Here is a 15,225-nt window from a genome sequence, read left to right as displayed (position 1 = left end):
ACAATGAAATGTGGCTGTGATGCTCCATTCTTTATGTGTCGCACATCTGCAGCACACTTCAAAAATGGCGGAATTTGGCTGTGGGTTGCAGGAGGCCGTTGCAGCAAAAATGGGACTTGGGAGCCAGTTTTCTCTGGGAGGGTGCTCGGTAGGCATGAAATGCTCTAATCTTCACTACAGGTTTGGAACTGGGAGCCTGAGTGCGGCAATTTTGTGCACGTGCAGAACCTTCTGCGCATGCGCAGAGCATCTTTGATGAAGTCTGGGCACGTGGGCAGAGCCTCCCGCCACTGCCACTACTGGTTTGCCCGAATCAGAACTGGCGGAATACTACCTCTGGTGCTCAGGCCACCCACATGCGGCCCCAACACAAGTGAGTCGACCTGGCTATGCCCACACACTTGAGAGACCGCCTGCTGCCAATTACCTCCCATAGACCGGTTAGAACGCACAGGGTTGGCCTCCTCCGGGTTCCGTCCACCAGCCAATGCCACCTGGCTACCATCCGGGGGAGGGCCTTCTCTGTAGCAGCTCCGGCCCTCTGGAATGAACTCCCCGCAGAGATTTGGACCCTCACCTCTCTCCAGGCCTTCCGGAAAGCCATCAAAACCTGGCTGTGCCGGCAGGCCTGGGGTTGATGAGTTCCCCTCCCCTCTCGACTTGTATGGCTGTATGATTCTTGTGTATTTTAATTACGTGTATTGTGTTTATGTCCCCTTTCCCCCTTCTGAGTTGTTCGCCGCCCTGAGTCCTTCCCGGAGAAGGGCGGCATACAAATAAACTAAATCTCAAATCTCAAATCTCACACAGCCCCCCCCCCCCCGAGGTCAAATACAACCATGATGTGGCCCTCAATGAAATTGAGTTTGGCACCCCTGTTCTAAAGACTTAAATCTCGATTTCAAACAATGCTTTGAGCAGGTCAGAGAGAAAAGGACCCCCCCACACACATTTAGACAGCCCAGAGTATATTTTATATGAATACCTCAAATCCCTGAGGTCTTCCCAGGCTGTCTTTGTTGTGACTCCACGCAACAAGAATCTCTGATACAGACAGTCCTGTAGCCTTGACATCAGTAGGGGCAGCACTTGGTTCTGCAGTAAAGAAGAATCATAATGATAATGTTTGGTTAAAGCAGTTTGAATCCAGACAAGTAGTTTTACTCTTCCCGATCATCTCTATTATTGCTAAAGATAAAACCTCACAGGGCATCCAGCCAGTAAATGCTATAGTCCACCCAGTCGCCCCGACTTTACCCTGAATTAAGGGATTACAGGGTCACAAAAAGGAAATTTACTGTAAAGATAACCAAGATGGACTTGGATCAAGAAGGCCCCAAATTGAAATTCTCATTCAACATGCAGCTTATTGAATGATTTTGGGCTACTTGCCCTCTCTTAAACCAACGTACCACAAATAAAAGAAACAAGCAAGGAATATATAGAGCTGCAGTTTCCCCTCCTGATGAATTTTAATTTTCAAAAAAAAACTGTTGTTCAATGCAGAAAAATTGCTGGTCTTTATTTTTTATTTTTTAATCCAAGCTTTCTCGCTGAACTGAACATCATGCCTGGGGGCTGGTATCTCTTCTCACCTCTGCGGTGTAAAACATTTGTTTTTCCATGATACAGTAAATGAATTCCCCGGTTTTCATAGCAGAAAACAAGAAAATGTTATGCAGTAAAAGAAATAACGTGGTTCAATATTTTTCCACTGAGGTACGATTTTCTGGGCAGTAGGAACTGCTTACTATTTATACCTTTAAACTTTGTGCATGGTGAAAGGCCTGCATTGGATTTTATATTACTCAGTCAGTTACTTCGCTGATAGGGAGGTTGAGGTGGGATAAATAATTTGTGACCTAGACAAAATGATGCGTGGCAGTTATCTAAAAATGTAGAAATCATTTTTTTCCTTTGATACAACCATATTGTTGAGGATTTAGGTAAATTTTCTCTTTCTCACTTCTCTCTCTCTCTCTCCATTTCTCCCTCCATCTCCTTCCATCTCTCTCTCCATCACATACTCTCTTTCTCTATCTCCCTCCCTCCCTATTTCTCTCTCCATCTCTCTCCCTCTCTCTCCCTCTCTCTATCCATTTCTCCTCCCCCCTCTCCATATCTCTCTCTCCATTTCTCCCTCCATCTCTCTATCTCTGTCACTCTCTCTCTATATCTATCTATCTATCTATCTATCTATCTATCTATCTATCTATCTATCTATCTATCTATATGTTTTTTTTATTTGTGCTGATAAATAAATAAAGGGAGACTAGTATAGATCTATCTATATCTATATCTATATATATCTATATCTATATCTATCTATATCTATATCTATATCTATATCTATATCTATATCTATGTCTGTCTGTCTGTCTGTCTGTCTGTCTGTCTGTCTGTCTGTCTGTCTGTCTGTCTGTCTATCTATCTATCTATCTATCTATCTATCTATCTATCTATCTATCTATCTATCTATCTATCTCTCCATTTCTTCCCCCATCTCCTTCCATCACATACTCTCTTTCTCTATCTCCCTATCTCCCTCCCTCCCTCCCTCCCTCCCTCCCTATTTCTTTCTCTTCATCTCTCTCTCCCTCTCCCTCTCTCTTCTTAATTGAAGCAGTATATTTCTTGTCTATGAAGATTCTCAGTCTTCCAGTTCATGGTTGTCCCAAGGGTGCTTTTTCAAGAGGCAACTGGACTTACTTAGTTTTTCCTTGAAGATGTTTCACTTCTTATCCAAGAAGATTCTTCAGTTCTGAAGAAGCTGAAGAAGCTTCTTGGATGAGAAGTGAAGCATCTTCAAGGAAAAACAAAGAAACTCCAGTCACCTCTTGAAAAAGCGCCTTTAGGACAATATGTATTTCTTCAATGCATGAAGGTGTATTTTTCAAAGTTACAAGTATTTACTGAAGTTTCATTGATATTAGATACTAAATTGTATTTTTTGGGGGAATGCACTAATCTATAAATAAGATAAAATACATTATAAGCATCTGAAATTTTTTTATTGATTTGGAATATATATTGAAATAGCCCCCAATTCCATATACTGCTGAAAGTTGCCTGACACTAAAAATGAAACCGATTGATTAATTAGGTTTTCCTATAATTGTTGCTAGTGTAATAACCATATTTTCATAAAGTTTATAAAGAATGTAAATTACCAGAAGCAAATAAGCAGAAAAAGGAAAGGGAAGGTGCTTTTAAGATAAGGGAAATTATAGGAGAACATACATTTGAAGGTTATCATGGAAAAGCTCCAATGGAAGCAAAGGGAGCTAAATCAGATGGAAAGTTTACACTGAAATAATTTACAAATGGTGTTATATCATCATTATATCGTACGATAGAAAATTTGCAAAGGAAGAATATTTATTCAGAACTGATTCCACTGCAAAGTGATATATGATAGGCAATAGGCCTGTTGTCAAACAGGAAAGCACTGGAAGCAGATGAAATATTCACTGATCTGCTTACTGCTGAAGAAGAACAGGCAATTAAAGTGCTGACAACTCAATGTCAACAAAAAATAAAAGAAGATTGTGTAAGCCTATAAATTGGGACACACACACACACACACACACACACACACAGACGCAAATGCATACCTATGCAGGATAGAAAGTGGGATTGTTATCAAACTAGTAGCCACCTCCCGTGTGGTACTCCCCAAAAGAAACAGTTTATGGGGTGTAGAAAGTTAGTCACCATCCCCTTCCTCGAAGACTGAAATATTTTGAGGAATATTTTAAAAAGGCAGGATAAAATATTTCCCTTAAAAGAGAAATAGAAATCTTAAGGGAGATAGAAACTCTTTCCAAACAGCTTCCAGCCTCCATTTTGCCTCCAGTTCAGCAGTGGGATTCCAAATCTTTTCCTACCGGTTTTATGAGAGTGCACTTTGCATGCTCACACACTTAACATGCACTTTGTGCATGCGCGCAGCACTCAAAGACCACCCTCGGTGTCAGCGCTGGTGAGCTGAGCTGTTGTTTAGCTCAGCTGAGGCACGGCAATCTGCTTGTGATGAGCGAATCAGCTGAGCTAAAAAACAAGGGAATATAGGACAGGGAATGGCAGGGGCGGGAGGGCGGGGCCAGCCAGAAGTGGTATTTGCCGGTTCTCTGAACTACTCAAAATTTCTGCTACTGATACGCCAGAACCGGTCCGAACCAGCTGAATACCACCTCTGCTCCAGTTGCCTTTCTCCTGGCTTGGAACTGAACCAGATGGATATTTCTTCCAACGAGAGAAAAAAGTTATGTCTGACTCAAGCTGCTATAGTAATGAAGATTTGGCTGTAAGAAAATGCAGACCTATGTGGCAAAATGCATGCCCAGGAAGTTGCAGATGACACACTGACAGGTGAACTTGTTGAACTAAATGTTAATGGGATAATGCTTGCTGTACATTTTGCTGAAGACCAAGCCATGTTGGCTGGCGAAGACATTAATTATCTCCCCAACAGCTCCCTTACAGTGGAGGTAGGAAGTAGACAGGCTGATTGATCGAATGTGGGCTTGATTAGATTAAAAGCTTGAAAAGACATTTTCAGGTTCATGAATATAAATGGTGTATTTGTAATGAACTGGCAGAGCAGCTGGAGTTTTGTGAATAAACAGGGAGTGGTTGATGATGATGGAACGGGAGGGGGGAATATGCCAGAGCCGTATAGATTATACAACATCCAAAGGCCTGTGGGTACTAATCAAAGAAGATATTCTGCATTCTATTTTAGTTTTTTTTTAAAAGAGCCATTGAAGAAAGTACAACTTTTTACCGAATTGGCAACTTAAATTTAAATGTTGTTGCTATGGATGGCAGGGGAGGGACAACTGATGATAATGTACCAGTAAATCAGCTATTATTGTTGTGTTGCAAGACAGATTGAAGAGAAATGACTAGTACCAGGCAGATAATTCTTTGGCATTTTTTCTACCTTTCAGATTAAGGAAAGAAAATTTGCTTTTGTTTAATTTCATCCAGAAGAGACACATGTTCTTCTTGCAGTTACTTTGCAAATCGTCCTGTGTGAATATTCTGCCTTTCAGTATATAATTCTTACTCCAGAATTCTGTATCCACTTATTAAATTCAAGAGCATCATGAAGGAATTCCTCCTTTTTTTTCAGGAGATGCAACTGAAGAGATGGAGACAGGTAAAAATTCATGTCTCTAACTCCATCCCAACCCTCCCTATGGCTACTCGAGAGCAGGCTTTGCAAGTTGAGACTCAAATTCTGAGAGAGCTCGTATGTAGAATGTTTCATAAAAGGTAAAATACAAGGAAGTAAATAGATAACACTGTCTATATTTCCTGTATTGCTCTTTCTCTCTCTCTCTCTTCCTTTCTTCCCTTCCTTCCTTTTTCTTTCTTTCTTTCCTTCCTTCTCTTTCCTTCCTTCTCTTTCCTTCTTCTTTTCCTTCCTTCCTTCCTTCCTTTTCTTCCTTCCTTCCTTTCTTTGCCTTCCTTCCTTCCTTTTCCTTCCTTCCTTTTCTTTCCTTCCTTCCAGTGGTGGGATTCAACCAGTACGCACCTATTCGGGAGAACTGATTGCTAACTTTCTAAGCAGTTCAGAGAACCGGTTGTTGGAAGAAATCTCCTTTTGTTTTTTCCCACTTTGCAGGGCTAATCCTGTAAGGAAGGCAGGAAGGAAACGTTCTGCTGTTGTTTCTAGCCTAATCTTTATTGCCCTGATTACAGGAACTGCTTCTCTGGTTAACCCTTATTACATTGTAACAGCTAAGAAGAAACACTTATCGACGTGAGTGATATTGAGTTGGCCACACCCACATGGTCACATGACCACCAAGCCATGCCTACCCAGCTGGTCACTGGGCAGAGAACCGGTTGCTAAATTATTTGAATCCCATCACTCCTTCCTTCCTTCCTTCCTTCCTTCCTTCCTTCCTTCCTTCCTTCCTTCCTTCCTCTGTTACTTAATATTTTGAAATAAGTTTTAAAATAAAGGCAAACACATACATTCATAACCTTAAAACAAATTACAGGATAGGTAGTTCTTGACTTTTCATAGACCATTGAATCATAGGACTGGAAGGGACCTCAGAGGTCTTCTAATCCAACCCCCTGGTCAAGACAGGAATCTTATACACATCCAAGTCAAATGTCCAATCTATTGTTTTTTTAATTTTTTTTTTCAAAACAAACACAACACATCCTTCTTTACATACTGTAGAAAGTGTATCAGTTGGTTACAAAAAAACTTTCGTGCATCTCTTCCACAGTCAACAAACATAATTCATATTAACTTAAGTATTTTAACTCGGATATTTATACATGTTACCATCATCATACCTCCATTTTCATTTGAGGATTAGAAAATTTTGTTATTAAATATTATGGATGTTTAGCTGGAACAGGACATAAGGATTCAGTGTCATTGGAGGATTTTAGAAATAGTAAATGAAAGGCCAGTATGTGGTTATGTATTAAATCATGGTATATTTTATGATGAAGGACGTTTAAATGTCCAATCTATTTTCGGAAACCTCCAGTGATAGAACACCCACAACTCTGGGAAGGCAAGGTGTTCCATTGATTAATTGTTCTCAATTACAGAAAGTTTCTCCTTACTTCTTGGTTGGGTCACTCTTAACCCAGGTACAGTACTACCTGTAGTAAACTAGTTTTCTGTTCAACTCCATGAAGTGTTTCTTTTTTTAAAAAATTGAATTAAAATATAGGGGATCTACATTCCATTTGTTCAAATTTGTGATCCTGGACAGAGACATCCATGGTCAGTGGTGGATTCTTACCGGTTTGGACTGGTTCAGCTGAACTGGTAGTAGTTTGGTGACCTGGGTTGCTGGAAAAGGCAGCGACCCAGGCCTGCTACACACCCGAACTGGTGCTCCAGGCTGTGCCATCTTGGTTTTTGCTTCTGTGCATGCGCAGAACAATTTTTATTGCATTGTGCATGGCATGTGCGTGCAGCACACATAAATGCCCATGAGCGAACCAGCAGTAGTGACTGCCGAAACCCACCCCTGTCTGTTCTGACCCCCCTCATCCCACACCAACACACTCCGAGTCAAAGATATTTTACGGAATTTATTAACAGACAGACAGGTCCTTGGCAGCAATCCAACACAGATAAGCCGTGGCAGCAATCCAGCCTGCCAGGCTCACAAGACTGTTCTCCAACATTTGTTCCTGCAAAAGGGCGTGTGCACAGGTAGTCTTTTATAGTCTGGAGAGGAGCCTAATTATCACCAGCTGAGTGCAATTACCTCCTGTACTTGCACAACTGTTCCTGACGCCTATTAGTTCTTTGGTGCTGGACATCCAAGAACAAGTCACTGCTGACGTCAGGATCACACTCCCTTGTCTCCTCCCCACTGGTCCAAGGCTCAGGCGCCTCCTGGTGGCCAACCAGCCTCTCTGCACCCTGCTCGGAGTCGGAACCCTCTCCAGGGTCCTCCACATCCTCCAGAGCCGACTCATAGGGCCCCTCGCTGTCGGAGTCTGGTGGCAGCTCCAACGGCTCCTGCTGGGCCACAACACCTGTCCATGGTGCTGCTTTTGTTTTTAGTGCCCCATTGAATTAGCCTGAATCCAGGAAGACTTCAAATCAACTGCATCATAAATTAGGGGACCATCCAGTTTGCGCCTGTTCTAACTATCACTTGATAACAATGAACGTTGAATTCATGCCAGTGGTGGGATTCATTTTTTTTTTTTTTACTACCAGTTCTGTGTGTTTGGCTTGGTGGGCGCAGCATGGCTTGGTGGGCATGGGCATGGAGCCAGTCAGAGATGGTATTTACTGGTTCTTCGAACTACACAAAATTTCCACTACCGGTTCTCCAGAATTGGTCAGAACCTGCTGAATATCACCTCTGATTCATGCATAAGATTTTTTTTTCCTGTTTGCTTGCCTTTGAAACATTTCATTCTTCTAGAAAATTAGTTGGCAGTATGGATGACAAGCAATAGATAAAGGGATGAGATAATCTTAAGCGATCGGATCACTTTTAATCCAACACTAAGAATGTTTTTAAAAGATCCACTTTCCACAGGAGAAGTTTTGGTTCAGTTATCATTGGGATATTATTTTCAAAGTTGGTCCAAAGTGCAGGGAAGGCAGACAGTTAGACTCCAGTAAATGCAAAATAGTCAGGAGGGGAAAATTATCTTTGAAATAGCAACAACCTGATTGCTAGGAATAGGTAATTTGAGATCCTGTAAAATAGTCGGAATATAAGCACAAAGAGGAGAAAATGGCTTCTAATGGCTGCCCAATAATAAAAGTTGCTAAGATTTATGGAGGTTCACTATCTGCAGTAATGCAGCTAGTGAATTTAACTGTGTACTGTGTGAAAGTCCTAATTGCAAGGTCACACATACTTTTAATTTTCTCTAGGTCCTGAAATATCACTAACGTTTCATCTTGTGAATAAAACTGTGAAATATACTGATGACAAATTAAATGGACTTTCTTGTGGGGGGGAAGGGCTGATGGCTCAGCAGTTAAAGATGCTGAGCTTGTCAGTCCCAAAGGTGCTTTTTCAGGAGGCAACTGGACTTTCTTGTTTTTTTTTCTTTTGAAGATGTTGCGCTTCTCATCCAAGAAGCTTCTTCTTCAGCTCTGACAGGATGGTGGGGAATGGAAGGATTTATGCTCCTTGCAGACAGCTGGTCATTTGCATCCTTTTAGAGGGTCGTTGAAGCACTTGGAGGTTTATCTGTGTCCTCAGGGTCACCTGAGTGGTGCTCCTGGTTCCTGCAGTTTGCCATTTTTCCTCTGGAAATCCATTCCTGGTGTGAATGGTGTGGAAGTAGGAATGGATTTCCAGAGGAAAAAATTGCAGACTAAAGGAAGCATAAAGAAACCCTCTAAAAGGATGCAAGTGACTAGCTGTCTGCAAAGAATATAAATCCTTCCATTCCCCACTATCCTACCAGAGCTGAAGAAGCTTCTTGGATAAGAAGAGAAATGTGTTCAGAAGAAAAAACAAGACAGTCCAGTTGTCCGCTGAAAAAGCACCTTTGAGAGAATCTCTACAGACTCTGAGCTTGTCAGCTTGAAAGCTGAGAACCTGGGCTCGAGTCCCAAATGCTGCGTAATGAGGTGAGCTCCCGTTCCTTCCCTGGCATCTGCCCACCTAGCAGCTCGAAGGCGTGCAAAATGTGAGTGAATTAATTGTGGGAAGGTAACAGCATTCCATGCGCCTTTGGCCTATAGCCATGCTGGCCACATGACCACAGAAAGTGTCTTCAGACAATGCTAGATTCCTCAGCCAAGAAACAGAGATAAGAACTGTGTCCCTCCATACAAGGGATTACAAGGACGTTAAAAGAAAAAATATATATTCCTTTTTGTCTCAAAAAGGGAATAAAGAAATGAGTATAATATTCATTCAAAGCTGTTTTCACAATCATGTTCTTAAACCTCTATTGTGACTACAAACATGATTTAATGTTGTAGAAAGTTGACACTCACCCCTCTCTTAGAAGAATGAAATATTTTGAGATATATTACAAAGGCAGAATATTATATTTCCCTAAAGGGAGAGACAGAAAGTAACCCCCACCTTTCTTAATAGCTCTCGGCAGATGTCAGCACTTAAGCGATAAGATGATAGATAGTTCTATTCATAGGCAAAGCAAATACTGCAGGCAGAAATCCATTCAGGACAGGATATTTTGAAATTCCCTGTATCAAAGTCTGAACAAAGGCAGAGTGATAAGATTAGGCCTCACTCAAGATCCAAACCAACACAAAGCCATTAGTAGGAATTGCCTAACACCCTTTCAGAACACAAACCTCCTCATTGCATCTTCTCAGCACTCCAAACTTCAACCAAACCTGGGAGCTCAGACAACCTGCAGAGCCAGCTATGACCCCTACAACAGCCAATAGAGTACACGTCCTTGCGCAGGAACAGGAAGCTCAAGTGCAAAGCCCAAGAGAAGGTATAAATCCTCCCTCCGCTCTCAACTCCATGTGTTCAGCTGCCCAAAACCACCCATGTGGTTCTGCTTCATCATTAAACCATCTTTCCCATCAGCCTTCATTTTGTCTCCGGGGCCTTTCTAACGGCTTGGAACTGAACCAGATGGATATTTCTTCCAGCAATGCAAACACATTAAAACAACCAAGATTGCCCAATGTTGATTCTATTTGTTTTCATCCATGCTTTGATTCCATCATCAAATACCCTTCTAGTATTCAGCAAGCGACTTTGAGCTCTGCATGGCGTCACTTTCCCTTTTGCAATAGGCAAGGTCTATATGGCTAAGACTTAGAGAAGATGCAGCTGATCTTTGGGATTGGTGTCTACTCACCTCCCTCGGCAGAACTGATCACAACAATTGGGCTGAACGGTCCATCACCTTTGTTGTTATATGCTCCAACTTTCACCTCAAACGGAGTCAAGGGAGGCACGCTTTCATCTCTGTAGATGAACTTGGAGGCATCCGAAGATGTGACCATTTTTTCTTTCCAGCCTCTTGTCCCATTCGGTCGGAAAGCCACGATGTATCCAAAGCTTTCCCCATTCTGAAATTCTTCGGAGACTGGCTAAAGAAAAACATGTACATTTATTATTATTTATTAAAAAAAACCTTGGTTATGCTCCCAAGACTAGGGCACTACATGTACCAAAGACCCCCCTTCCTGCTACATTGTTAAAAGGCCAGATATCTTGCTTTTGTATGTACCAGTGGTGGGCTCCTACCGATTTGGACCAGTTTGGCGGAAGCAGTACTGGTTTAGCGGCCTGGGTTGCTGGAATCGGCAGCAACCCAGGCCTGCCACGCCCCTGAACCGGTTCTCATACAGCATCCCCATCTTGATTTTCGGTTTGTTCGCATGTGCAGAACAATTTGCATTGCACAAATTTAACTTTTTTTCATTTTTTAACATTTTGCGCACGCGCAGACCTATTTCTGTGCAAATACGCCCGTGCATGCCCAGCGAACTGGCAGTAATGTTGGAAGCAACCCACCCCTGTTATGTACTGTATTTTTCAGAGTATAAGACACAATTTTTCCCCTCTAAAAGAGGCTGAATATTTGGAATATATTTTTTCCAAAGTTTTTTTCCAGTCCTAATGAGGCGCTTACGAATGAAGCAAACTTCCTGCTTTGCCTACTTTTCTCATTGATGCTCCCTCCGACAATCAGCTGTGCTTTAGAAGCTTTTTTTAATCCCCAACCAGGAGATAAAAAGTGTGCGTGCGCTCAAAACCAGCAAACCTATGTGCTGAAGCTAACCAGACTAAGGATGCTAGCCAGATGAATACATGGTAGGTAGATTTTTTTTCCTCCTATTTTCCTCCCCCAAAACTAAGATGTTTCTCATACTCCAAAAAATATGGTACTTCCAATTGGACATTTTAATATTTTTTACTGTTTTTTAAATTGTTTTTATTTTTTTAAAATTTTTACTTGTAATATACCATATTTTTCAGAGTATAAGACACACCAAGGTTTTGAAGAGGCAAATTAAAAAAAAAAGGTTTTGCACTCTGCAAACCTCCCAAAAACGGCCCGTTTTTCGTGAAAACGGGTCTTTTTTTTTTTTTTTCCAAAAAAAGGGCATGCATACCCTTTAGGAGGCTTGTAGAGTGCTCCTGGGGGAGTGGAGGAGACAAAAACGAGCAAAAAATGGACCGTTTTTCACTCATTTCTGCCCTCCCCAGCCCCCAGGAGGTCTCTGAAAGCCTCCTAAAAGCTATGCCCGGCCATTTTGGTGAAGGGGCAGGGTTTTGGGAGGCAAAAAAATGCTATATTCAGTGTATTAGATGCACCCAGATTTTCAGCCTCTTTTTTGAGGGAAAAAGGTGCATCTTATACTCCGAAAAATATGGTATGCTTTCAATTGTGAGCCACCCAGTTGTTTGCTGAGATGAGCAGTTGTAGAAATCAAATCAATCAAAACATATAAAATAAAATAAAAATCCTTAGAATGTGTACAATTCACTCAAGAGTGGCAAAATCTGAACAAGTTTCTTGGCTTTAATGGAGGCTGCTTCTTGTCCCCCTTCTCCCTATGGAAGGAAATGTAAATTTGGGAAACAATGAAAGGGCTACTTTGTATCTATTTTGTGCATAATTTTTAGAGTATCTAATGTTACAGAAGACGAAGCTCTATTTAACTATACCCATGATGGCGAACTTACGGCACACGTGCCCAAAGTGGCACACGAAGCCGTGTCACCCGGCATGCACGGCCTTGCCTATTTGTCTTCCGAGTTTTTGGTGTGTGTGCATGCCCAATGATCAGCTGTCCTTCGTGTGTGCAGAAGTGCTAAAAACCAGCCTCCGTATGCGCACCAGCCAGCTGATGTCGGGCGGGCATGCGCGCTAGAACCTGAAACTTTGGCTTTTCCGGAGCACGGCCCTAACGAGCGTGCCCACACCTATGCAATGTTTCTGCGTGACCTTTTTGGCACTAGGTGGCGAAAAGGTTCGCCATCACTGAACTATATGCTGTATTCCTGCCATCATCAGTTTGAGTAACTTCAAATCACGTGGCTCACAGAATTCTGAGAGAGCCCTGGCAAAGAATTCTGGGAGTCGAAGTTCACATGTTTGAAGAGCATCCAAGTTTGGAAAGCCTACTTAAACTGAAAGCCTGCTCAGTTCGTTTTTGTTTTAAATATAAAACTCCCTAAGAAAAGAAATAGTTAATTAAGTCACTTAAACTCTAATTTGTAAAATTGATTCAAAAATGTTGCGTTAAGCAGATTTGATCCTGTCGATTTGATTTAATAAACAATATTTGAGCGTATGGGCAAAAATCCATTGAATAAAAAAAAAAATTGACTGCAAGGCTCCTGATTCAATGCACTGATTCAATTCAGTTTGGCCCTTTAATGGTGGGATGCGATCAAATCACCTTCTAATTGAATTTTGACTCAAAGCTTTACATAGCCTTAACATTTAATAATTTACCACCTGGCAAGCTGAGCATACATCCTGTTCAAAGAGTGACAGTTCCTTCGCAGTATGCTTCTTCTTCTTCTTCTTCTTCTTCTTCTTCTTCTTCTTCTTCTTCTTCTTCTTCTTCTTCTTCTTCTTCTTCTTCTTCTTCCTCCCTCTCCTCCTCCCTCTCCTCCTCCCTCTCCTCCTTCCTCCTCCTCTTCTTCCTCCTCCTCTTCTTCCTCCTCCTTCTCTTCATCAAAGAGATGAGCAACTTAATTTGCCTTCTGGATGCCATGCTGCACTTTTGCCCAATGATTTAAACATTTTGTCACTGCTAAATTCTTTTTCTGCATTGAGCTTTAAAATATGAATAACCTTAAAATGTCGCTTTAAGCAGGAAAATAACAGGATCGTATAGACCTTTATATGAACCTTGCAGTGAAAATGTCACTGAAATAGGGCAAGTATTTGTTAGAAGAGTCTTCCTTTTCTTCCTTGTTCAATTCCTATTAAAATGTTCAATGTTTACCTAGTAATTGGAATTTTGCTTTTTTATTTTTACTTTTGGCAGCAACAATAGGATTTCTTAGAAGGCCCATTAAAAAAAATTAAATAATTGCTGGCATATGTGTAATTATTGCCTGACATTTCAAAATGTGATTCCAGGATATATATCACACAAGTTACAAGGTTCTTGGTAGTCGGCAGCATAATTTAAAGATAATTCTCAAAGACTTCCTTGATAGGCATTATACTCCTATGACCATTTGCAAGACCTACCTGAGATCAATGTAGATGTAACATTTTTCACTCATGTCAGTGGAAACTTTCCTCCTACAGCAAATTGTAGATTGGCAAAGAGAGGAGACAAATTCCAGTCTAAACATCTGACTGACTGTGCAGCCAACCAATAATGTCTAGGGAAAGGTGGATAATTGAAGGTTTGAGGCCACCACTTGAGCTCCAACTTTGTTACGGTGACAATGATACGACATCACTGGAAGGATTTTATCTGGTCTTCCAGGGTTTGAGAGAGACGGATAAAATGGGAATAGGAGGCCTCCAAGAACCAATTCATTTACATCTACACTCTTACAATTCTCCCAAAGCATCCACAATAACAATTTTGACTGCATGATCTGGAAGGGTTGAAATATCAACATGTGGCTCATAAGTTGTGGACTGTAGTTTAGGCACAAACCTTGCTTATTTCTTTTGCATTGTTATCCCATTGAGAAAAAAACCCTTCTTTCCCACTCTGGGGCTATCCAGCTGGTGAAATACAGGGTTTGTCATGCCTAGTTGGCTTCTTTAAAGCACAAGGTTGGAAAAAGTTGGTCAAGATTTCATTGAGATAGGACTTAATGATACAGTATTTTCTTTGTGTGTGTGTGCCTGTCTGTGTATTTGTATGTCCGTGGTAGGTTCCTAACCAGTTTACTACCGGTTCGCTCGTGCTCGTGTGCATGCTCACGCAAATGTGCAACACTTCTGCGCATGTGCAGAAGAATCCAGATGGGTGGGCCGAGCCTCCCGCCACTGCCACTACCAGTTTGCCGAACCGGGAACAACAGTGGTGGGTTATTAACCAATTTAATACCAGTTTGTGCATGCTCGCATGCTTGTGCAACACTTCTGCACATGCGGAATGCTTCTGTGCATGGCAGAGGTGTCCGGGTAGGCGGGCAGGGCCTCCCACCACTGCTACTACCGTTTCGGCCAAACCAGGCCAAACCGGGAGCAACCCACCTCTGGTGTAGGTGTATGTATATGTATATATCTATGTCTATGTATAGGGTGTGTATTAGTGCTTGTATACATAGACACACACACACACACACACACATACACACTCATGACAGTACCTGATTTCAGCCATGAAATTGTTAAAGGTATTCTGAGTGTTGAAAAAAAAGGTAACTATTAAACAGTAATTCAAAGGCCACTCTCTGTGAGAGTAGATAGGCTTCTACCAGGAAGGAAGGAAGGAAGGAAGGAAGGAAGGAAAGAAGGAAGGAAGGAAGGAAGGAAGGAGGGAGGGAGGGAGGGAGGGAGGGAAGGAAGGAAGGAAGGAAGGAAGGAAGGAAGGAAGGGAGAAAAAATTCATTTAACTCCTTAGCTGTCAAATCTCTTTTATGTTTGCCAGCTGGAAACCTCAAAAACATAGAAGATGTTGCAAGATTTTAATAAAATGATATTATATGTGTCAGAATACAAACTGAAATGTATTTGAATGCACTCTGTGAATGCATTTATTTAATATAATTTTATACTGTCTTCTTTGTGAACTGGTTATAGAATTCATGGAAAACATTGCTACTGAATCAG

The 15,225-nt window shown here is 41.6% G+C and overlaps 1 protein-coding gene across 1 annotated transcript in view; it reads right to left on the bottom strand.

Annotated features, from left to right (window-relative positions):
• Positions 1 to 15,225, bottom strand: part of CNTN5 (contactin 5) — a 265,440-nt gene that overhangs the window by 11,465 nt on the left and 238,750 nt on the right. The window contains exons 15-16 of the mRNA XM_032219901.1: positions 10,315 to 10,549; positions 986 to 1,095 (exon numbers count right to left, since the gene is read on the bottom strand). Of these exons, the coding sequence (XP_032075792.1) occupies positions 986 to 1,095; positions 10,315 to 10,549 (345 nt within the window). The remainder of the gene's footprint in view (positions 1 to 985; positions 1,096 to 10,314; positions 10,550 to 15,225) is intronic.

Source organism: Thamnophis elegans, chromosome 6 (assembly GCF_009769535.1).
Source record: "Thamnophis elegans isolate rThaEle1 chromosome 6, rThaEle1.pri, whole genome shotgun sequence".
Classification (NCBI taxonomy): domain Eukaryota; kingdom Metazoa; phylum Chordata; class Lepidosauria; order Squamata; family Colubridae; genus Thamnophis; species Thamnophis elegans.
Note: the sequence above shows the minus strand (reverse complement) of the source record. Positions and strands in the feature narration are given on the sequence as shown.